A 24361-nucleotide genomic window follows, 5' to 3' on the forward strand; every position below is an offset into this window, starting at 1 on the left:
TCTGAAGAATAGTAGCAGAAAGTCAGTGTATTGTCTCAAGGCACTAGCCATAGCATTGGCCTATTTCTATGCAAAATAGAAAATTATAATGGATTCTTATTTTAATAAAAAATTGTATACAAATGGCAACAGATACTTGGTCATTAAAACTTTACCTAATCAGAGTTAGTAGCTTTTTCTTAGTACTGAACTGAAATGGGTGATTAACCTCATTAGAAATTACTTTAGAAAATAATCAGAGCTTGTAAAATTAAGTGCTTAATCATAATGAGCAATATGGGATTTCAAAAGCTGAACAAAGCCCAGAAGCTCTCTATAGTTTTCTAGTGAACAGTCACCAGCTTTTATAATCTCCATATTCTCTAAGTACCTGTAGAGAAATACCAAGAATAAAGCATTTGCTATCTTGTTAACATATTCCAGAACCAAAAAGAGAATGAAATACAAATTGCCACAGAATTGAACATGCACTAATAATTGAGAAAAAATATAATTAAGAAAACTTTCAGAAGCCCAAGAATAGAAAATGAAATGATTTTAAAAAGTAAATGTTGAGTTCAGCAGGAGCTTTAATTTATATTAGTCAGAAAACAAAATAATGACTAAATTCATTAATGTAAGCCAGAGAATAAATACACTAAATGAGATTCTTTGGGTAAATTTTGAAGGCATCACAAATTAGTTAAGTACAATATGGAGTAGCTCCTAGTAACATCCAAAATGTTTACAGAATGAAAATAAATTTATTTGCAAGTGACAACTACAACTTTTTAACCAGCTTATATAATTAATGTGTTGATTCATTTTGAAAATTAACATAAAAGTGATGTCAATCAGTCAACGAACATATAATAAGTATCTACCATGTGTCAGGCATTATTCTAAGCACTAGGAATAAAAAAGCAAAAGCAAAAAAAAAAAAAAAAAAATCCCTACTCTCAAGAAGCTTATAGTCTAATGGATGAGACAACATGCAAAAAACAAAACAATAGAGGATAAATTAGAGGTAAACTTAAAGGGAAACCTCTAAGATTAAGGAAGAAAGCCTTTTTGCAGAAGGTGGGAATTTGACTGACATGTAAGAATCAAGGAAAGTTAAAAAAAAAATGTGGAGGTGGGGAGGAAGAGTGTTCCAGGCTTGAGATCACCCAACAAAAAAACAAGCTGGCCAGTGTCATTAGGTCACAGTATATAGAGGTAGGAGAGTAATATGTAAGAAGAATGGAAAAATAGAAATAAGCTATATTATAAAGGGTTTTAAAAGCCAAATACAAGATTTTATATTGGATCCTAGAAGTAATAAGTAACCACGGGAGTTTATTGAATAGTTGGGTTATTTGGTCAGAACTGAAATTTAGAGAGAATATTTTATCAGCCAAGTGAAGAATAAATTAGAATATGGTAAGGTAAGGCAGGAAGATCAACCATCAGGATATTGCAGTTGTCAAGGACTGAGATGATGAAGGTCTGCGCAAGGGTTGAGACACTGTCAGATGTAAGAAGAGACTATATAGAGCTATTATAAAGAAGCAAAATAACAAAGGTGGACAGAAAATGATGAGAGAGTAACAAGTTGAAGATGTAATCATTGTTAGCTTAGGTGACTGAAAGGACAATGGTACTTTCAAAAGTAATAGGAAAGTTAGGAAGATGAGTTTGGGGTTGAATGGGAGTAATGTGCTCAATTTTGGATAAGTTCAGTTTAAGTTGTCTATGGAACATCTTGCTCAAGCTAACTGAAAGGCAGTTGGAAATAATAATTCTAATAATAGCTAATATTTACATAGTTGCTTTGTGCTAAGCACTTTATAATTATTATCTCATTTGATCTTTAAAACAACTTTAAGAGGTATTATTATTATTCCCATTTTCTAGATGAGAAAACTGAAGCAAACAAGTTAACTGATACACTTTAGATTACACAGCTAATGAGTGTCTAAGGCCAGATTTGAATTTTCCTTCTTGACTCCAGGCCTAGATATCCAGATCCAAGATATAAGACTAGAAGTTGGCCAAAAGGTTAGGGCTAGACATATAAATCTGAGAGTCATCTTGGTAGAAAAGATAATTGAAGCAGTGGAAACTGATAAGATGGCCATGAGAACAGTATACAGAGGGAAGAAAAGAAGGCCCAGGAAAGAGCCTTGGGAAACCCCAATTTTTAACGGATTTAGCATGGATGATGACCCAGCAAGGGAGACAAAAAAAAGCAGTCAGTAAGCATCTTGTGGGACCAGACCAATAAAATCTTTTTGGTAGATGGCTAGCATAACACTGTGTAGAGCCTACTGAACCACTGAGAACCATGAATACTGAACCATTCTAATCTGTGCTCCTTGTGTTACCAAACCTCGACTACATATGACTTAAAATTATCCTATGGCAGAATAGTGATTTCAAACAGTATGACATAATGAAAGGAACATGTAGCTGGGAGTAGGGAGAGCTTGATGATTAGGTGTGTGGCCTTGTAAACTGCTTAGCTTCTCTTAACCTGTGTCTCATCATCTGTGATATGGGGTTTGCACTACTCTAACCCCAGGTTCCCTTCTATGTCTAAATTTTTGTGTGTATGTGACTTCGTTGTGAGGACATACAGGGCAATGCAAAGAAAAGAAGTGGAAACAAAAACATGGGAGAACTGGTGCCAATAAATATTATTTTGGAATTGAGCACAAAAAGCTTCTAAATGGTATATATGCTTTATTAGTGTTCGTGGTATAATTATATACCGCTGCTAGGCCAATCAAGAGATTCCTTTTTAAAACTATAGTCAGAATAAATTCCAGATCACCATCCTCACTTCAAATAAGGCGTTCTTGGCTAGGAGGACGTGGTTAAGCAGCAACCCAATACCCTAAGAACTGAGATTGTTAGGCAGGTAAACTGTAGTCCATAGGTTGGTTGAGGAATGGAGACAGTTTAATGGAGACAGTCTTCTATGCAGTGCTTTGCTATTTTGTTTTTATTATAAATGTATGTCAGTTTAAAGTATTTTTAGAAAGATCTATGTATTTTTTTCTTTGTCTTGGTGTCCTGTTCCAAAATGTCATCTTCAAATGCAACAGCTGCCTGTAGATATTAGTAATAAATGCATGTAAGTGAATATGTACTGCAGGGTTTTGTTTATTTTAATTTAGTCTGTAAGGTTTTAACAGTTACTATCAACCATCATTTTTAGTATGTTAGTTTACACAGTAACATTGATGTTTGCTTCACAATGTTTTGTGCTGTAGACTTAATTGAATAAATTAATCGAGCCACATATTGAGAGGCCTTAATTTCCTATGTTTGGTTTGATTGTTCTTAGAACTAGATAATCTTTTTTTTTTTAACCACTTTATTTCATCCATTCCAGGTTTTGTATTCCTATTCAATAGGTTTTGTGTACATTTTATTGGGACTGACATGCACTACTGGATTAAGCCCTGCAGTAGCATTTTGTTCAAAGGTAAATGCCAGTTAATCACTTTTTAAACAAACATCTGCCACTAAATAGTTTTCTATATACTTTTAAAGCTCCCCTTATTGGAAGAGACAGTTACTAATGTAATTTGGAAATTTCTTTAATTTAACCTTATTATGACCTGTGTTAGGACATTAGAAATTTAGATTGTGTGATTTATATTCTAATGTGTTTTGTTCTTGCTACAACCTAGCAAATTAATTTTTTAAAATTACTATGCCAAAGTTGTAGATTTTTAATTTCATTATAATTTTCCATTCTTTAATCAAAATTAAATAAGGATCTTTGCTTGAATGCATTGTTGAACAGCTTATTATTGCTTCAGCAGTTGATTAAAATCTGTATTTTATTTCATCTTGTAATACCTCAGGGTTTGTTTTGCATTTTCCTAACAGGTTTTTTGTTGTTGCAGCATCCAATACAGACGTATGGTTATGCATTCCTTTTCTCCCTTACTGGGTATTTTGGAATCTCCTTTGTTCTGGCTTTGATTAAAATTTTCGGTGCTCTTCTTGCTGTAACAGGTATGAGTAACTTATGTTATTTTTTTTTTAATATAAGCATTTTAATACTTTTCTAAATGTTATTTTTTAAAAACAGGAATATCCACTTTTTAATAGCAATAACTAACTAGAAATAACTAATTCCATTAGCCTTTTTTTCTTGAATGATTAGTATATATTGTTGATTCAGCTTTCTAAGAGAAACTGTTTGCTTTTTACATAATTCCTATGTTCCTAAAATTTTATCATAAAAAAATAAAGCAAAGTGATAATACAAAAATGCCATCTTACATGGACAATGAGAGGTAATACAGCATAATGAAGAAAGGACCAACTATTGAGTCCGGAAAATTTGAATTCAATTTGTCTCTCTCACACATATTAGCTTTATGAACCTGGGCATGATATTTAATCTTTTTGTACCCCAGATAATTCCCTATAATTGTAATCTGTAGAATATTGTTCATCTGTATCACCAGAAAGAGATTATACTGCTCTCCACCTCCATATATGGATGTGTGTGCATGTGTGTGCATGTGTGTATATGTGTGTGTTTGTATATATCTTTCATGTGAATATGTTCAGTTATTTCATTTATATATTTTAACATTTTAGGATTTAAAGATAATCAGATGATATTTTCAAGCCAATCAATCCCTTTTCCAGCATCAAAATAATTCAGAATCATTGAATTTTTACAAAGCAGTAAAAATTTTCTTTTCTCTCATATTGTCATTCTTTTACCTTCTTCAAAAATCAAGTAAGTCAGATCAAATCAGCAAGCATTTACTGTGCTATTCATTCACTCAGCCAAATTGTCATTTATGTGGCACTCACTTTGTACCACTGTGCTAAGCCTTAGGGATACAAATAGAGGGGGAAATTTTTTTGATCTCAAGGATATCACATTCTAATGAGGGAGACAACATGCAAAGAACATGTATATAGCAAATATGTGTGAAATATATGCAAATTGCAGAAAATCTCAGGAGAAAGGCACTTACGTTGAGGGGGACAAGGAAAGGCTTCTTCCAGAAGCTGAGACATTAAGAAAGCCAGAAAACTCAAGAGAAAAGTAAGAAAAGGAATAATATTCTAGACATGGGAAAAGGGGGATAATCAGTGAAAATGTATAGAGTCAGAAGATGGAATGTCTAGGTGCAAGGAACAAGCAGGCCATTGTCACTAGATCATAGGGTAGAAGAATAAGAATAAGATGATTGAAAAAGTCAGAAGAAACCAGCTTATAAACATCTTTAGAAATCAAGCAGAGGATTGTGTATTTGATCCTAAAGGTAATGGGGAGGCACTCGACTATATTGTCTTGAGGGATGATATAATCAGATTTGTACTTGAAGAAGATTGCTTTAGAAGCTAAATGGATAAAGGACTAGAATGGAAAGAAACTTTAGACAAGGGAAACCAATCAGCAAGCAGTTACAATATACTAGAGTGGTCACAGTGTCAGAGGAAAGAAAAAGATTTACACAAGAGATATTATCAAGATAAAAATGGCAGGATTTGGCAACAAATTGGATCTGGGGAGTGAGAATGAGGAATCAAAGACATTAAGGTTTCAGGCCTGTGTAACTAAAAGGAAGAGGTGCCTTCAATAGTAATAAATAAGTTTGGAAGAGGGAGAGATATTTGAGATGTCCTGGTTCCTTTAAGTCCCAATTAAAATCCTATCTTCTATAGGAAAACTCCCCCAACCATCTTAATTTTTGTACCTTCCTTAATTGTCTTATTTATCTTGTGTATAGCTTTGTATATATTTGTTTGCATGTTATTTCCTTTATTAGATTACATTCTCTTTGAAGGCAGGGACCTGTGTCATATCCCCAGAATTTAGCATAGTGCTTGCCACATACTAGGAACTTAATAAATATTTATTGGTTGGTTGATTGGTTGATTGATGTTCAATAGGTAATTGAAAATGGCAACTGAAGGTCAGAAGAGAGGTTACGGGTACAAAAATTGATATGAGAATCATCTCCTCACTGATGATAATTGAGTTCATGGGAATTGAATAATATCTCTTTAAATTTTGTGTAGTCTTTTTCCTTCCACCAAGCAATTCCTGATATCTTACCTTAATAACAAACTTTATCAATTATTTGAAAAACAGATAAAAATTGAAAACTCTTAGTTGTGTAGCTCCCATAGAAAGGACCGTCTCCTTCTTTGTTCATCACCCTTAAAAATATAGCTATTGTAAAATTTATGAATTACTCTATTTTACATTCTTCAGTACTTAGTCACTAACTGTTGTCCCTTTAATCAATAAATAAATATTCATTAAATGCCTACTATGTGCCAAGCACTCTGCTAAGTATTTCACTTCCACTAAACTCATTAGATCTTAAGTACCTTGAAGTAAAAAAAAAATGTATTTATCGTTTTGTACAACTCTGTCCCTATTTCACTCCTTTTCTCTGCTTCCTCTACTCCTACTCACATCCTGCTGTACTGGAGAAAGTTATTCAGCTATCTTGACTGAGTCCTCTTGATTGAATACATGTTTTCTGACCTGAGTCTGATACCACATTATGACAAAGTCAGACTTTTTACCTTCCCAACTGATTCTCCTGTTTCCTAGAATAGCTATTCCAAACCTGTTCTCTCATCAAGCCTTCCACCCCACCTCATTCCCAAGCCTCTCTATTGAGGACTTTAACTCATACTTTGCTGAGAAAAGGTATTCTCTATGAAACTGCCCTTTCTTTTTTTCATGTCATAGCCCCTTGAGTTCATCTCACATTCCTTCTATATCTGAAGAAGAGATGGCCCTTCTTCCTAAAACCAATTCCACTTCTTGATAGGATCATTGTTAGAGATGGAGGGGATGTTCAAGATCATGAAGTTCACTGCCTTATTTTATAAAAGATTTGGAAAGCTTGAAAAGCCTTTGCCTTTATAACTAGTAAATATCTGAGGGAATGTGAGAGGCCAGAACTAATTGACTCCAAATGTACTTACTGCATTGGTTGTATTTATCTAATACAGAAATAAATAGAACAACACATGGCAAACATAAAAAAGTTGCCATTTATATGTGAGAGATTAAAAGCTACCCCTGATGCGTCAGCAACTGCTTCATAGATTCCCTTCTTCTAATAGTATAAGATATAAAGATCACTGAAAAAAAAATCACACGATTGTGAGCCTGGATGATAGAGTTCTAACATTGAAAAAATATACTCCAATGGTATCTTGTTACTTCTGGATTAAATATAATTTTTTTCTTTGTCATTTAAAGTTCTTCACAGCCTAGCTGTGCTTTACCAGCCTTCTTATGTATTTTGCCCTTTGATAAACTCTTAGGCCCAGTGAAACTATTTTATCTGTGACACTCCATCTCTTTTTTAGATGCCTATGTGCTGACTCACTTATACCTGGGAACATGCTGCCTCCTCATCACCATGTCTAAGAATTCTTAGCTTATCTTAGAATTCAACCTGAGATTAAAACAATTTCAGCTTGACCTAGTGAAACAAATTCTTGATGTGAAAAACTGAAAAATGAATGGAGGAAAAGACCTAGCATTAATTGTAATAATGTCTTTGTGAAGTTTAGCATATAACAGTTGCCATACAATGAGACCAAAATAGCCTAAAGATTTGTTTAATCAATAATCACTATAACACCTGAATACAACACTGGTATAAAATATATACCCGTTTACAAAATCATAGAGAGCCTGGCTAAAGATTATGGATTGTATCATCTTATAGAATGGCAAGAAACAATGAAGGGGGGAAAAACGGATTTTAAAGAAAGCCTGGGTTAGAGACCCAGCTAAACAAAATCATTCTGAGCATATTTAAGAATGAAAGTGGAAGAAAGGCAACAAGCAAACAAAAGATGGAAAAGGTCTGCAAATAAAATCTTTTCCCCATCAAGAGCAGTGAGACCCACCCTATTTGTACTCTTGACATCATAGTCTCATAGTCTCACATCATTTAATCAATGATATGCATTTAGAGAAAATGTAAATAAAAGCATCCTAGCTCTGAGCTGGCAGGGATGCCAGAGATCTTCATTTTATAGATGGGGAAATTGAGAACCAGAAAGGTAAAACTATTTATTATCTAAGATCACACAGATAGTAAATATCAGGTATCAATAAATACTAGATGTCACTAATTAGTAAGTAGGTTTGGAACACAGGCTCTCTAATTCCAGATTAGCATTTTTTTTTCAACTATGCCACATTACATGGGGGAAAAAAAAAACAACATAAGTGGGAAAACTGCTAGAATGAATTCAGTATGAAAAGAGGTCTGCCTGTGGTTGATACCTTTTTAAGAATTTTAAGGAATTAATTATCCAAGTATCTAAAAGAGAGTAAGGGTACCAGCCCTAAGTACAATATCTAGCACATACTATTTTATTTGGTAAGTGATTATAAATGCTTTGACTTGATTAAATAAAAAAGGTACAAATCTTGGATACTACCCTCCCAACAAAGAAAACATTAGTAACTACTGAGTCATATTTATATATAAGCATATCAAGAAAGATATAAAACAGGGAAATCTATGCTTGCCAAAGCTATTGGGCACTTTCTTGAGGAAGGTACAATGCAAAATCCAAATTGAAAAGGATTCCTTATACATAGTGATGTCTTCCAGATCTTCCAGTTTATTGATGATAATATGAAGATATTATCAAAGCCTAGAACCTTGAAAAGCTTTCTCAGTGATATCCAATTTGGCCTAACTATCTGCATCAGAAGAACCAAGTAGTACTTTAAGAATGCCTATTCTTTTTTCTGATATTCAATTAAATGGAAAGATAGTCCTCCAGCATTTTATATATATATGTATGTATGTAGTCCCTTTTTTAAATATCAGCATCCTTCTTGTGATAGCATATGACTATACTTCATTGAATTCAGTGTAATCTCTGTAGTCTCTGATGAATTAAAATTAAGGCTTATGCAAAACGCAATAGAAAAATGCAATTATGTACATGAACAGAGTCACTATACACAAGGAATTATGAAGAAGAACTAGAATAAAGAATGTCATTAAATAAAAAATGGGCTAAACAGGGTATATTCTATATCTTCCTTGCTCTTCGTAATGTCAAGAGAACTCAAAGGCCATAGCTAGCATGTTGGATGGACCTTCAGCAATAAATTTGAGGAATGGCATGGGCGAGAGTTGTACAAGATGGGCAGGCATGGATGAATTGCAACATATATGGCTAAAAGAAACATCCACTTAGATGAGATCATAGATCTCTGAGTATTTATAATAAGCTTAGCAATTGTGAATCTGAATTTTTATGAAGCTATTAATATACTTTTCTTACCCATATTCACATTTACAGCAGTCATGAAAGATGCATATGTATGTATATATGACTATATATGTGTGTGTATATACATAGTTGTTTCTGTATATGTATATACATAAGAAATATGGAAAATAAAGTAAATATGTGTATTTGAAAAATACCTATTTCTACATATATATGCATATACATACAAACTCAACAAAAAGACCTACAATAATAAAAAGAAAAAAGTCATTTATTGATTTCTATAATTTGTTTTCATTTCAGTTCAATAAGTAATATTTAATCAAGCTTAAAAATATAACATTTCATGTGTGAAAATTTTAAGGTTTGCTTTTATATGAAACGTTCCCTAGATTTTCCTTTTCCTGATCTTGAATTTTAAATCAATCCTTTAAAAATACAGAAATTAAAAGATGTTTATTTACTGTGCTCTGAAACAGTATTCCCTTGTTTCTTGCATTTTCTTTCATTCTTCTATTAACTGTGGGGACTGGTGAAAATGTTTAATGGAAATTGTATTTCTATTAGGAAAATGAGAACTTATCAAACTTAATTGGAAAACAGAACAAAAGGCATTTAGCTTAGGAAATAGTTATAAATATTTTAATTAATAACTGATTTCATGAAACAGAAATAATACTAATTAAAAAACTGAAGTAATTTAAGTGTTTTTAAATTATTCATCTGTAAACTCAATTTTCTAATTAAAACTGCTTTTTTTTTATTTTCCTTTTTCCATATAATGGAAAAAATCTTTTTCTAATATACATAAATTCAGACAATGTAGCAAAACATTACTTAGCCTTAAAATAAGTAATTATTGAGTGCATACCATGAATAAGCAAGGAATGTTCTGCATTAGAAATTTTTATATGGAATTATCATCATGAAAATTTTAGGGTAGAAAATGTTACTGAGAAATGTCTATAGTTAAATAGTTTGCCACTTTATTTAAAATTCATAGAAAATGTTTTATTTTCTTTTAAACTATTGAGCATGCATTTGCCTATATAGGGAAAAATATAGGGAAATGACTGACTTGCCATTTTATTCAGCCAACTTTAAAAAATCTCAGTTTAGAAATCACAGAATCTCTGACTTCATGATGCCTAAAGACTAACAATCAAAACAAATCTCTATAGCATATTCTAGTTGAACTTAATGGCCAGTAATTGATTATAAATATATTTTAAAAGTTCAAGTAAGTACTATTTGGGCAAAGTAGAGAAGCTCATTTCCTACTTTGGAAATTTTAGAAGAAAAGTGTGGCATTTTTGACAAATAGACAAATTCAGCATGAACAAAGACATACAGAGAAAACAACTAAACATTCTCCATAAATGCTGGAGATTAGGCATTTAGAAATGTCATTCTGGATTTGGCTTTTGGGAAGAAAAATCAAGGCTAACTTTGGATTTTTTAGGTTATTGGCATAAAGGTATTATTATTGAAGCTTAGTGAAGTATCGTGGTTCAGTGGAAAGAACATTGGATTTGAAGTCCAGGATCCTGGGTTGAAATTTCTGCTCTACTATTCACTCCCTATATGACCCTGCAGAATTCAAATATCTTTCTTGGGGCCTCAGTTTCCTGAGATTGGATGAGAAGTGGATTTGTCTGAGGATCTTTCCATCTGCCAGCTCTAAATCTATGTTCTTAGGAATGCAATTACCAAGGAAGAGAGTGTTGAGTGAAGAAAGAAGAGACTCAGAGACAAAACCTCATATGTATATCTGAAACAAATTTCCACATTAGCCATCCTCCCCCCAAAAAATGCTTTATTTTGTATTCAAGACTATCATGAAATTAGATAGTATGAGTCTCAGAGTTCCTAAGTAAAAAATAATTTGTTTTTTATAATATTATAATTATTATATAAATTGTTTTCCTGATTTTGCTCATTTCACTTTGCATGTTTCTTATTATATTCATGGCCCACAATATGCTCAACCCATCAATGGACATTCGATGTAATTAATATAATTAAAATCATCTTTAGTTCATAGAGGTCTTTCCAGGTTTCTCTGAATCCATGCCCTTCATTATTTCTTATACTATAATAGTATTCCATTAATTAGTATACTATACATTGTTCAGCCATTCCTAAAATGATGGATACCACTCATGTTTCAATAATTTGCTCTATGAAAAGAACTGCTATAAAATTTTTTTGTATATGTGGGTCCTTTCCTTCTTACTTCCAAATTTGATTTCTCGATTTCTTTCTATCTGAATAGGAGGTAAACTGCCCAATCCCCACATACCTACTACAGCTAAATCCCAGATTCACCATACACCAAGTAATGATCAAAAAATCCAATGAGAAACTACAATGACTTCTCCAATCTTAGAATTACACAAAAAGTCAGTCAGAAGCCCACAAGCAATAGGAAAAACAGTCCCTCTAGTAAAACCAACTTGAACATGAGTAGGATGGAACACATATTCTGCAAAGTTCTGTGTTCAGAGGCAACAAGAGCTGTGGGCTCCTCTGGGAACTAACCACCAGGCTAGTCAGAAAACTCCAAGAAGGAGTAGCAGGCTGAGACTAGTAGTATGCTCAAACTGGGATCCCCAGGCTCCCAGCCTCAAAGTTCTGTAAAGAGGTTCCTGTGAAGTTAATGCTTTAAGCTTCAAACATCAAGTGGTAGAGTGTGATGCAGAAGGTTGAAGTTAAGGTAAAAACCCAGAGTGAAAATAATTAAAGCATAATAGCCCTCCCAAAAGTGCAGTGGGAAACAAAGGTGGGAAGAATACAATGCTCAGTCCCAAAAATAGGAAAGAAGAGATGAGTAAGTCAAGGTAAGTGCAACCAAAATTAAAATATATTTAAATAGATATATATAGAGATATATGTTTGTTTATGATATGTGTATTTTTTTTCAAAATTTTAGTTCCCCAAAAAGGAACTAGTAACTTCATAACAACTACAAATTCAAAGGTTTAAAAGAAAGGGATTTTTTTCCACAATAGCTATATGAGTAATGGGGGAGGGGAGAACAAATATAAAAAAAATGAAAAAATGAAATTAAATCTTTGGAGGAAAGAATTAAAAGGGAGGATGAGTTAGCTTAAAAGAGAAAGTGGTAAATTATACCCAAGAAATGGAATAACTGAAAACTATAATAGAACAAAGAACAATAACTCCATGTGACAACAATAAATAATAGAACAAAGTCAAAAAGTTTTAAAAGCAGAAAAAAAAAAGATGTAAGCTATGTAATATCAAAAACAAGTGACAACTCAGAGAGAAAATTCATTGAAAAGTCATTGAACTCACTGAAAAACATATACTTTTTAAATAACCCAAACTATTTCAATAAATCATGAATTTAAAAAAAATCCATATTCAATAGATGTGGCATGCAAGCAAATGAAAATAGAAAGAATATCCAGATCACCTCTTGAAAGGAACCCCAAAAGGAAAAATCTCAGAAATGACATAGCCCAAAGTCAGGATCACACAGAAACTTGGCTTCTTCAACAACAAGTAAGACAATTTAACTGTGAGAGAAAGATGTTCATGGGCAGAATTTTTTTGAATTTTATTGACTTTTTAGTGTCATTTCCCAATCTTTCTTCTACTCTCTTTGTTGTACAACTCTAACAGAAGTAAAGTTAAGCAAAACAAACACATTATCCATGTCTGATTGTATAAATTTCATTACAGAATAGACCTCACCACCTATTCCTGTCTGCTAAGAGGAAGAATACCAGACAAGATTTGTCTTTGTACTGACCTAGATTTTAGGGGAAAAAAATCTCTCATTGTTTTCCTTTACATTATTATAGTCATAAATTGTTTTCTTGGTTTTGCCTACCTCTTTTTGTGCCAGTTCATGCATGAAAGGGTTCCCAAATTTCTCTGAATTCTCCATAATGGAATTCTCTTATTTCATTATATTCATGGACCACAATATATTCAACCCATTAGTGGTTTTTTATTTTATTTTATTTTATTTTTTTATTGTCACATTTCTTTTATTGCCACAATAAATCTGTTGTCGCAATTAATTAAAGTTCTGGAAGAAATTATCATGATGTCACTTATTTCAGTGTTAACATCACATTTTTTTCCCTATTTTTCTTTTTTTTCTTTAACTAATACTTACGTTCTGAATCCCTATTCCAAATGTTTACTGACTCAGAAATAACTCCCATATAAATAATAATTTCTTTCCTGCCTATTCAGATATAACCCATTTATTATAATTAAAATATAATGTGTATAATTAAATAGATAATATTTTTAAATGTTTATAATCACTTAATTGCATTTTAGAGCAAATATTCGTAGGTCATACAGAAGAAAGAAATCTATTATTTTATCATTCAATTGATATCTTGATAGTTACCTCATTATATTTTCTCTTTTATATAATAATTTCAATAAGAATCTTACTAGCAAGAAAATAGGCACATATTAAACTGATCTTTTCTTTTTCCTATAGTAACAACTGGAAGAAAAGCAATGACCATTGTGCTTTCCTTTATATTCTTTGCTAAGCCATTCACATTTCAGTAAGTACTTTGTCTTCTAGTTTTCTTGGCTTGTATGTAATATAATGCTTATTTCCCCCTAAATAACCATTAACTGTAGCTTTTGACTTTCTATTTCTTTTATATATGCCTTAATTTATTATGACTTAGAAAATATTTTATAACGAAGCCTTTTGCTTGAATATTTACAGATATTCTATACCATACTCTTTTTTTTCTACGAATGAATTCTTTTGAAAGTGGGTGAGCATAACTGGGAATCCTGAATATTAGTACTGTATGCTGTATATTACTGGTAATAAGTGATTGTTTTTTAACACAAGAATTCAAAATTTTTCTTTCCAATACAGGAAAATCATGTAGCTGTGCCTAATATATTGATTTGGTATTAGTTTTCTGTCATAATATGATACATGCTCATCCTTCATATTCTTTAATCTTTCCTCATGATGTGATAGTAATCCCAAGTTTTTGAAAGCTGAGCCAGCCAAGTACCAGCTTTGACTTTTCTTAATGTTAAGGTCTGAGATCTAGTGAAGATAATTTCATCCCCAGGCTGGTCTCAGGGTGTGTTGTACAGACATTGCAACTTGGGTCGGTGTAGAAAGCACATATATCAATGAGATCCTTGAGCCCATTGGTAATCAGCATTGTCTCAAATCTGCTCATAGATCTGCAACTCCTAGACATCAGACTTACCTGAATTTTAAATGTTTCAGTTGCCTTAGAATGAATTTCTTGGGTTTCAGAATCATTTTAAAATGAAAAGGCCGACAGGTTAATCATGACATTTTAGAACTAAAGCTAGAGGAAGTAGAATACTAGAAGAAGTTAGAGCGCTAGACAAACCAGGCACATGAATCCAGACATTAAAAAGTTATAATTTTACTTTGAAATACAAAATTTCATCCACTATCTCTGTTGTCTTTGCTTTATAAATTTAAAAAGAAAATGAACTTCTTGAGTTGACAGCACTTTAACTTTGTGGTATTTGTAAATTCCAGTGCTTCTGGTGCAAGCCCCATCTCTCAATTTACATAAAAAGAAACTGAAGTCACAAAGCTTCTAAAGTTGATAAGCTTAGAATCCAGGGCTTTTTCCATTACCATGTAAATATGGTTTAATAATAATAATATAATAATAAATGTGTAATAATATAATAGAAAACATCTGTCTTTGAATGTTATTACATATGCATAGCCAAGTTTATTTATTTACCATGAATTGTGACATTGATATTCTTGATCTTTTTTTTTTTTTCTCCCAGGTATGTCTGGTCTGGTTTATTAGTTGTGCTTGGTATATTTCTAAATGTTTACAGCAAAAATATGGACAAAATCAAGCTCCCATCACTATATAGTCTGCTAAATAAAAAATTCGAAGACAGAAAAACAAGGACGTTGGCACAAACAGTATAGGCAGTAATTTATACTGTCTCAAATGAAACTTTTTTTGAGGGAACAATTATCAATTCAATTTCCAAAGGGATCTTTATAAAAACCAAAGGAGGAAAAGGTAAGCTGTGCATTGTGGCTTAAAGATGAACTTTTTTTTTTTTTTTTTTTATGAAATCAACATTCTCTTCAGAACACTTGAATTCATATTACTTTTGAAACATTCAGCAAAGCCAATGTGTAGCACATTATAAGAATAAAACATCAAGATGAAGGACCAAAGTATTTGGCAGCTTACGGATAATTTCTATTGGAAATGAGACTTTGCAAGACCAAGACCAATTTGGATACCATATTTGTGTCATATCTAAAATGTCATTAATATGGAATTTGTAGATTTTCTTGCTTTATTATTTTCATTGTTTGATTAGAGTTATTAAAATTGATTTTTTCTATTATTATGATACTGATGACCAACTTTATACTTTAAACTCTTAGGAGAATGGTTATTTTAAATGAAAACATATTTAATGATTTATAATGTCTTAATATAATTATGTATTGAAAGTTGAAAATGAAAATTAGATTGTCTTTAATGAAACAAAAAATTGGGGGATTTTTCTCTCACTTGAAATTTAAAAATCTATTGTCTAATGAAACATGCCTTTTAATTACTCTATAAAATGTGCCTGGAATATCTATAGGAGACACCTTTATGCAAAAGTTAAATGAATATCAATAAAAGGAATTGTTTCTGCCCACTAGGATGATTCTGAAAAATTAATTTATCCCAGAAGGGCTTATTCACTTAACTATGGTATAAAAAGTTTGTCTTAAAATGATTATAGTTTATTTTTCTTACAAAATATGAGTCAGCTTTGAAACAATAAAAGATGGTGCAGTTATAATTGAAAGTTTGGTTTTTCATGTGTACAAAAAATAGTATACAGGCTCTTAAATAGCAGAAAAAAAATTTAGGCTATTTATAGGCTATTTTAGGTTCAATAACTGCCACTAAAATGTTATTTTTAAAATGTCATTAAAACAGGGATACAGCTTTGGAATGACTGAGTTTTTGAAGGCAATGCCAGGGTGGGTAGTACAAACTTAATCAGACCCTCACAAAGGGGAAGGGCTAACTATGGGTCTGCCAGCCTTACTATGTTTGGAGTGTGTCATCCCCTGAAAGATGGCCAATAGATAATATTGATTTGGGGAGAAACAGGAGTTTACATTTTGCCACCCCAACTCATAAAGAATTATTATTTACCAATGTGTAGATGGAATCATTGATATTTTATAATATTAAAGTGTGTACAAAAAGACATAGGGAACTGTCTACACCAATAGATCACAGTCTTTCTTAGTAGATAAGGTCATAATACCATAGAGCCACAACTGGAAGATCATCTAGTCTAATTCCCTCCTTTTTCAGATAATGAATTAAGGATAAATAGGAATTAGTGTATTGCTCAAGGACATAGGAGGACATTTTGGGAGGTTAACTCAGGTTCCCTCGATACAGTACTTAGTGTAGTGAGATATCAAAACACATTGCTGATAAGGGAATTGTCTGATTCAGCAGAATAATCAGCAGACAAGAATGAACCTAAGTAAATGTTTGTAACCTCAAGCCCAGGACTTTATCCATTAAAACATAAGTCCAAAAATATAGCACTTAGAATTTGCTTATATTTAACATAATCCACATTTTTTAGTCATTTACTTTTAATTATACTAACAGCTTTTCAAATCTCTAATATATAGCAAAGCTTATTTGAAACAATATAAATTTGACTTCCCAATACAAATAATACTGGTCAAATCAAATCAATGTCTGTTCCACCAGATAATTTCACACATGCTTCTTGGATGTCAGTCAATAGTCAATTTATTGATTGCTCTCCATGTGCTCAAGTCCTATGCCAAGCAGTGGGGATACAAAAAAGAACAAAGGACAAGCCTTCCCTAAAGGGGCTCAAAATCTCATGGAGGAGACAACAGGCAAACAAATATGTGGCAAACAAACTTTATACAGGATAAAGAAGTAATTGAGAGGGAAAGTACTAGAATTAAGAAGGATTAAAAAAGGTTTTCTATGAAAGGTGGGAATTGTTTTGAGGCTTGGAGAAAACCAGGAAATAGAAGTGAAAAGGGAAGAATATTCCAGGCATTAGAGAAACCAGAGAAATTTCCTTGAGCCATGATGATATGTCATGTTCAGAGAACAGTCAGGAGACCAATATCACAGTATGTGGATATTATAAGGTAGAAATATACTAGAAAGGTATAACTAAGTCATGAAGGGCTTTGAATGTCAAAGATTCTATATTTGTTCCTATAAGTAACAGAGCCATTATTTATTATTATTTTATTAAGTCTAAGTTTATTAAATGTGGAGTTGGATTGTTGACATGGTTGGACCTGTGGTGTTGGAAAGTCCTTGGTTGACGGAATGGACAGTAGATTGAAGAGAGACTTAAGGTAGACAAACCCACCAGCAAGCTATTGAAGTAATGTAAACTGAGGTGATGAGGACTTCTACCAATATGATGATAGGAGGAGGAAAGGGGATATATTTGAGGGACATTGCAAAGGTTAAATCAACAGATTAGATATGATCATTAACCTTGTCAGTTATTATAATGGTTGTCACTAAATTTCTGGTGATGGCAACTTAATGAAGAACTGATCATCAGTATTTGAAAATTTTTACCTTTTCTTAGTCACTTGTTTGAAAAGTTCAATTCTAATCTTTCAAAACTGATCTAAGATTAAGAAGCATGATGACTTTTAACATGTATTTGTAAATTCTTCATATTGTTTGTAAATGAACCATGAAAAATCATGTATTCTACTCTTCTTACCTTAGAAGATGGATAAATAAAAAATGTCCTTTTGGGAGAAAGCACCTAATAAAAAAGTTGTTCACACAAAATCCTCAATAACCTGTTGTCAAGTTTCAATTGCTTATGTAAAATATTCTTTTTTTTTAAGCCAAGCCTAATGCTTAAGTTAAATTTTTCTGCCCTTTGTTTTCATATGTAGAAAGATATTATGAAATCAAACTTATAATATTAAGTTATAATCTAAAATAGAGAATATTTTTAAAGAAATAGAGTTGTGTCATTACTTATACTAACACTAACAATTTTTTTTTTCAAATAGAGGTGTTAGGATAACTTGAATAATTAAAATTTATTCACAATTTAAATAGTAAATACCTCTTTGCAAACAGATAATATCGAATATTAGAAAACATTTTCTTATATAAATAGGTTAAAAGTTATCTGTGTAATCTTATTTGCAATTATTCTTATTTCCATTATTAATGAGTTAAATTCAATAGTATACTGGAGGGTTACCTCATTGTCCTTTATTTCATTCAATTCTTTCCTTTTAGAACCAAATCTATTTGAAACTATGCCCATATATCACTATGTTATGTGTTATAATTTTTAGATTCTAGCTCTGCTTCAGCCATTATATTGATCCCTTAATTCACTACTCAACTTTTCTTGCTCAGAATCTTTCTCTCCTTTCAAAATTCAATTCCATAAGCCTTACCTCAGTCTCCTCAGCTACTGATGCTTTCTCCTTCCTTGAATTACTTTGCATTGTTTATTTATATGTGAGAGTGAGCTCTTTGGGAAAGGAACTATTGTCTTTAAAATCCAGAATCTAGTGTGGTATCTTACATGTTGCATGTACTTAATAACTAATTGTTTTTATTAGATTATATTATTTATCAAGATTACTTAAAATTTGGCTCAATCTCCCATGTTTCCCACCTCTTCCCTAGAAGGAGTACTTTCAGAATGGCTTAAATAGGCATTCTTTCCAGTGATCCAGATCATGATGAAAATGTCAGTGATATTCAGCCAGAGATTATCCTTCCCAAAATACTTCCAATATCCCTCCTATCCAGCCTCTGTACTTTAATGTAGAGCCACGAAGAACACTCTTTTGTTTTCTAACATATTTCCTGACTGTGATTAGTGTCAAGTACACTGAATTTAGAATTATAAGACAGCTCAAATTTATCTTGAATTTAATTTTTAGACATTTTCCTTATTTATAAAATGAGGATACTGTTCCTCAGATCTCATCTAGTTCTAAATTTTTGATGCTAAATGATTTCTTTAAACTATTTTATATTAATCCTTAATGAAATTTGCCCAGATTCGCTATAGATTATATGTTGTCTATATGCTTAAATAGGTCAATCATCTTTACTTGAAATAAAATCAGATTAGCACCATAGATTCTGATCTTTATGAAGCCATTCTGGTTAATAACCAGCACCATGTTCTCTTTAAAGATTCAACAGATAATTTTTGGTACCTTCTACTTTAAACTGTCCCCAACTGGATTAGGATTTAAATTTACAAGTCTAAATTATCAGATTTGTTTTTCTCTCCCTTTAATATTATAATGTAGACTCTTTTAAAAATCTTCAAAAAAATTCCCTAATCCTTTTAATACTCAAAACTCAGATTTTTCTCCACAAACCTATTGCTGCTATGATATCTTTGGAGCTCTACAATATAGACAATTAAAATTTCCAAAATTAAGTTGATCTGTATGATTTAGTCTGTCATTTGACCATTATCCATTTAAACCTGAATTCTACATTTCCCAATCTCTATATTTTATTTTTATTTGTTAGTGTCCAACATATTGTTGGTATAATAAAAGGATTTTTTTAATCATCACAAGTATTTGAAAGATTTAATATTCATTACTTTATAAATGTCTGCTTACTTATAAAAAAATCTTTATAAATATAAGATAAAGTCATAATTCACTATGAGTCATGGTCTGTTGTTTTAATTTCATGGCATGTAGTTAGAATACTTTTTATGTTATGGTGCAGTGACATTATGAAAAAATAATCACTTCAGTGAACTCCTGTTGCTTCGAAGTGAGCTCTGTATTACAAGGGGTTAGAAAACTTCAGAGCAATGTATAACTTAACAGTTAAAGGGTTTTCCAAGAGTTTATGCCTAAAATGTGTATCATTTAATAGTTAATTATATAACCAATCACCAAATCTCAAAAACATAAATTATTCCTTACTCTATGAATTGTTTATTTCCATTAATTCAGTGATTTGAAGGTATGTAATGACAGAGATTCATGATCATCTAAAGGGCATCTTTCTTAGCTTTGGTCTCCCACTTTTCTATCCCAAGGGCAACCACAATGTGAGGGATAAATAGATGACTTTATCTTAGCATAAGACCTTAACACACAATATTCTGGGGAATTTATTTTTGGAATGAAAGATAATGGACTGTGCTGTACTTAGCATCTGGAAGAATAGTTTCATATCTGCCTATATTTGTTAATTCTATGACCCTGTCACCTAACCACTTTGAGATTAGTTTTCTCATATGTAAAATGACATTAATAAGTAATATCATCTATCTAATAATGGATAACACATATTTATAGTGCTTTAAAATTTGTAAAGTACTTTACAAATATCCCATTTTATCTTCACACTAACTCTGGGAGAGAGATGCTATTATTCCCATTTTGTAGATGAGGACACTGAGGCAACCAGAGTCTATGAATTACCCACTCACAAAAGTAGTACTACATGTGAAACAATTACTGAATTGAGGTCTTCTTGATTTTATGTCCAGTGCTCTATCCAACTAGGTGCTCACAGAATGTTACAAAGATCAACTTAGATAATTTATATGAAACTGAGCTATTATTATGTCCAAACATTAGCATATATCATTGTTTATATCCTAATCTACTTGCATTGAATAAATATAGTAAATATTCTATACCAAGCCAATCCTCTGCCCTGTACAAGTGATCCTGCTCTATTACATTTCTTCCAGCAGATTGCACCTTCTATCATCCTCACTCTATCATTTATCTTCAATCTCTCTGACTGCCATCTGTCTTATTACTAGCTGCAAACATGCCCATGTTCCCCCCATTCTTGAAAAACCCTCATTTAATCCACCTTGTCCCTGTTAACTATTGTACTAAATCTTTTTTTTGGGGGGGGGCATTTTTGATTAGATCCTCAAGAACATTTACAGTAGGTCCTCTACTTCCTCTCCTCTCATTTTCTGATTACCTTCCTATGATTTGGTTTTTGATTCCATCTTGATTCAACTGAAACTTTTTTCTCCAAAATTACCAATAATCTCCACATCCAATAGACTTCTTCCCAGTCCTCATTCTTCTTGACTTCTTTGTATCCTTTGACATTGAATTATCCTTATGTCTTTTTTACTGTCTTTTCTAAGTTTTCAGGTCATCATTTTCTGTAGTGTTCTTTGTTAGGTTTTCCTGGAGGTCTCGGGGGCAGCCTTCTTTTCAGCAGAGTAATCACCACAAGAATAGCTAGGTGTTAAAGTCCAAAAGTCTTTATTGTCTCCTTCTCCTGGTGCTCGGATAGCTTTCTCTTGGCCTTCAGAAGGGACTTGGTTTCAGTGGAGAAAATGCAGGACAGGACAACCATGGTGGTATGAGATGAAGTGAATGAATCAGGCCCCCAGGAGAGCTACCAGGAGCCTGACTGAATGTGGAAGTGAATCTTGTCCAGTCCTTGCTGGCTGTTATATATTCCATTATAATAGATATGAATCTTGTAGAACTATAGTAAGTACTAAGTACATGTACTGAACTAGAGAACTATTAAGCACCATGCTAAACTAGATAACCATTGTCTTATCAATTCCACTGACAACACCTTATAAGAATCCTTGTTTCAGAATTTTCTACTGGTTCTCTTATCTATTTAGCCACTTAGTATCCATTGAATTTTCTTCTGGATCATGTCTACCTATGGGGAGGTATCCCAAAGGGCTCTATCCTGGGACATCTCTCTGTGTACTACACTTAGTCATCTCATCAGATCCCATGGATTAATTATAATCTCTCTGTGCATTATTTTCAAATATACTTACCCACTCTAATCTTTCAGCTGACCTCCAGGATTACATCACTATCTTTCAGATGTCTTGAATTTGATAACTAATAGATATTTTAAACTTAATATGTCCCAATTCCTACACCTTTACAAACTTACCTAATACTTTCAAGCTACCACCATTTTCCCAGGCTCACAATATGCAGTCCTTGAATCTTTACTATCTGTCACACATCTTTCCTCCTTTATCCAATCTGTTGTCAAGACCCATTTATTTCACTTTTGCATATCTTTGTCCCTTCTCTCTGATACTGCCACAAATCTGAACTGGCCTTCATCTCCTCATACTTGGACTATTGCAGTAGCTTTCTGATTGATCTGCCTGCCACAAATATCTCCTTTCAGCTTCCAAAGCTATTTTCCTCAAGCAAGAGACTGACCTGGGTCACTCCCCCCTACTCAATAAACTCCAGTGATTCTTTATCATCTGCAGGATCATATGGCATTCTACTACACATACTCTGATCCAGTGACAATGCTCAGTGAATATAAAACTCTGTCTCTTGGCTGGGCATTTTCTCTGGCTGTCCTCCAGGCCCAGGATGCTCTCTTTCTTTATCACTACTTTCCAGATTCTTTGGCTTTCTTCTTGTTAGAACTAAAATTCAGCCTAATTCAAGAAGCATTTTTCAGTCCCTCTTAGTTCTAGCACTTTCTCTTTGTTGCAAAACCAAGCCATTATGAGCATTAGCATGGTGTCATGGAAAGAGCCCTAAGCTTGATAACAGAAAAATCATAGACAACTAACTCTCTTGATGAATTATTTCAGGCTAATCATTTAACCTCTCTAGATTTCAATTTCCTCATCTCCATAATGAAGAATAATAATTAAATTTTCTTAAATTCTCTTCTAGCTCTCAAGATTCTAAATTGTTTTGTTAAAAACAATTTAAATGTATTGAAAAATCTATCAAGAAATCAACAAATATTTACTGAATACCTACTAAGTACTAGGAGTCCAGGACTAATCTCTTTATTGAATTCCAGTTCTACATCAACAACTGCTGATCAGATATTTTGAGATGGCTATCCCATGGGCATTTTTAATTCAACATTCAAAATAGTACTCATCATCTTTACCTCAAATATTTCACTTTTCCCAAATTTCCCCTTTTCTGTCAAGAACATTAACCATCCTTCAGGTCACCCAAGTTCATAATCTTAGAGTCATGCTCAACTCTTCATTTTTACCCAAATATATCACCAATTGCCAAGTCTTAATCATTTTGACTCTCTTTTGTATTTTTTCCATTCTCTTTACTCACAAAGCCATCACATTAATCGAGGCTTGTCTTCAACACTCAAGTGAATCATAGCTTCCTAATTGATCTCCATACCTAAAGTCTCTATTTTCCAATGCATCCATCACATAGCTAGCAAAGAGATTTTCTTAAAATACATATCTGTCATTTTCCTATTCAATAAGCTAGTGGCTGTTCCCTCCAGCATCAAATATAAACTCCTCTATCTAGTCCTGAAACCCCTTTATACCTTAATCCAACCTAACCTACTCTCCCACTCTTTATTTTAAATTTTATTTTTTATTATAGTTTTTTGTATACAAAACATATGCATGACATATCTAACATATATAGGACTGCTTGCCATCTAGGGGAGGGGGTGGAGGGAGGGAGGGGAAAAATCGGAACAGAAGCGAGTGCAAGGGATAATATTGTAAAAAAAATTACCCTGGCATGGATTCTGTCAATATAAAGTTATTATAAAATAAAATAAAAGATTAAAAAAAAACATATGCATGGGTAATTTTTCAACATTGACCCTTGCAAAACCTTCTGTTCCAATTTTTCCCCCCACCCCCTCCCCTAGATGGCAGCTAGTCCCATACATGTTAAATATGTTAAAGTATATGTTAAATACAACATATGTGTATGTCTATTTATTTATTTATTTATAAAGTTAGCTTGTTGCACAGGAAAGATCGGATTTAGAAAGAAGGTAAAAAATAACCTGAGAAGAAAAAAACAAAAATGCAAGCAAACATTAACAGAAAGAGTGGAAATGTTATGTTGTGATCCATACTCATTTCCCAGTGTTCTTTTGCTGGGTGTAGCTGGTTCTGTTCATTACAGATCAATTGGAACTGATTTGGATGTCTCTCCAAGTCTCTCTGTATTCATCCTGCTGGTCATTTCTTGTAGAACAATAATATTCCATAACATTTATATACCCCAATTTATTTAACCATTCTCCAATTGATGGGCATTGCTTCA

General features: G+C 32.5%; 1 protein-coding gene across 3 annotated transcripts in view; it reads left to right on the forward strand.

The window, feature by feature from the left end:
• The window catches only part of SLC35B3 (solute carrier family 35 member B3), a 52997-nt gene extending 34880 nt beyond the window's left edge, over positions 1-18117 (forward strand). For 2 of the 3 annotated variants that reach the window (XM_051970714.1, XM_051970713.1), the window contains exons 7-10: positions 3359-3451; positions 3879-3990; positions 13727-13796; positions 15043-18117. In XM_051970714.1, coding sequence (XP_051826674.1) covers positions 3359-3451; positions 3879-3990; positions 13727-13796; positions 15043-15193 — 426 coding nt within the window. In that variant the 3' untranslated portion in view covers positions 15194-18117. Of the gene's footprint in view, positions 1-3358; positions 3452-3878; positions 3991-12631; positions 12766-13726; positions 13797-15042 lie in introns of all 3 variants that reach the window. The other variant, XR_007949393.1, reaches the window with a different exon arrangement.
• The last annotated feature ends 6244 nt before the right edge of the window (positions 18118-24361 follow it).

Source organism: Antechinus flavipes, chromosome 1 (assembly GCF_016432865.1).
Source record: "Antechinus flavipes isolate AdamAnt ecotype Samford, QLD, Australia chromosome 1, AdamAnt_v2, whole genome shotgun sequence".
NCBI classification, from domain to species: Eukaryota; Metazoa; Chordata; class Mammalia; order Dasyuromorphia; family Dasyuridae; genus Antechinus; species Antechinus flavipes.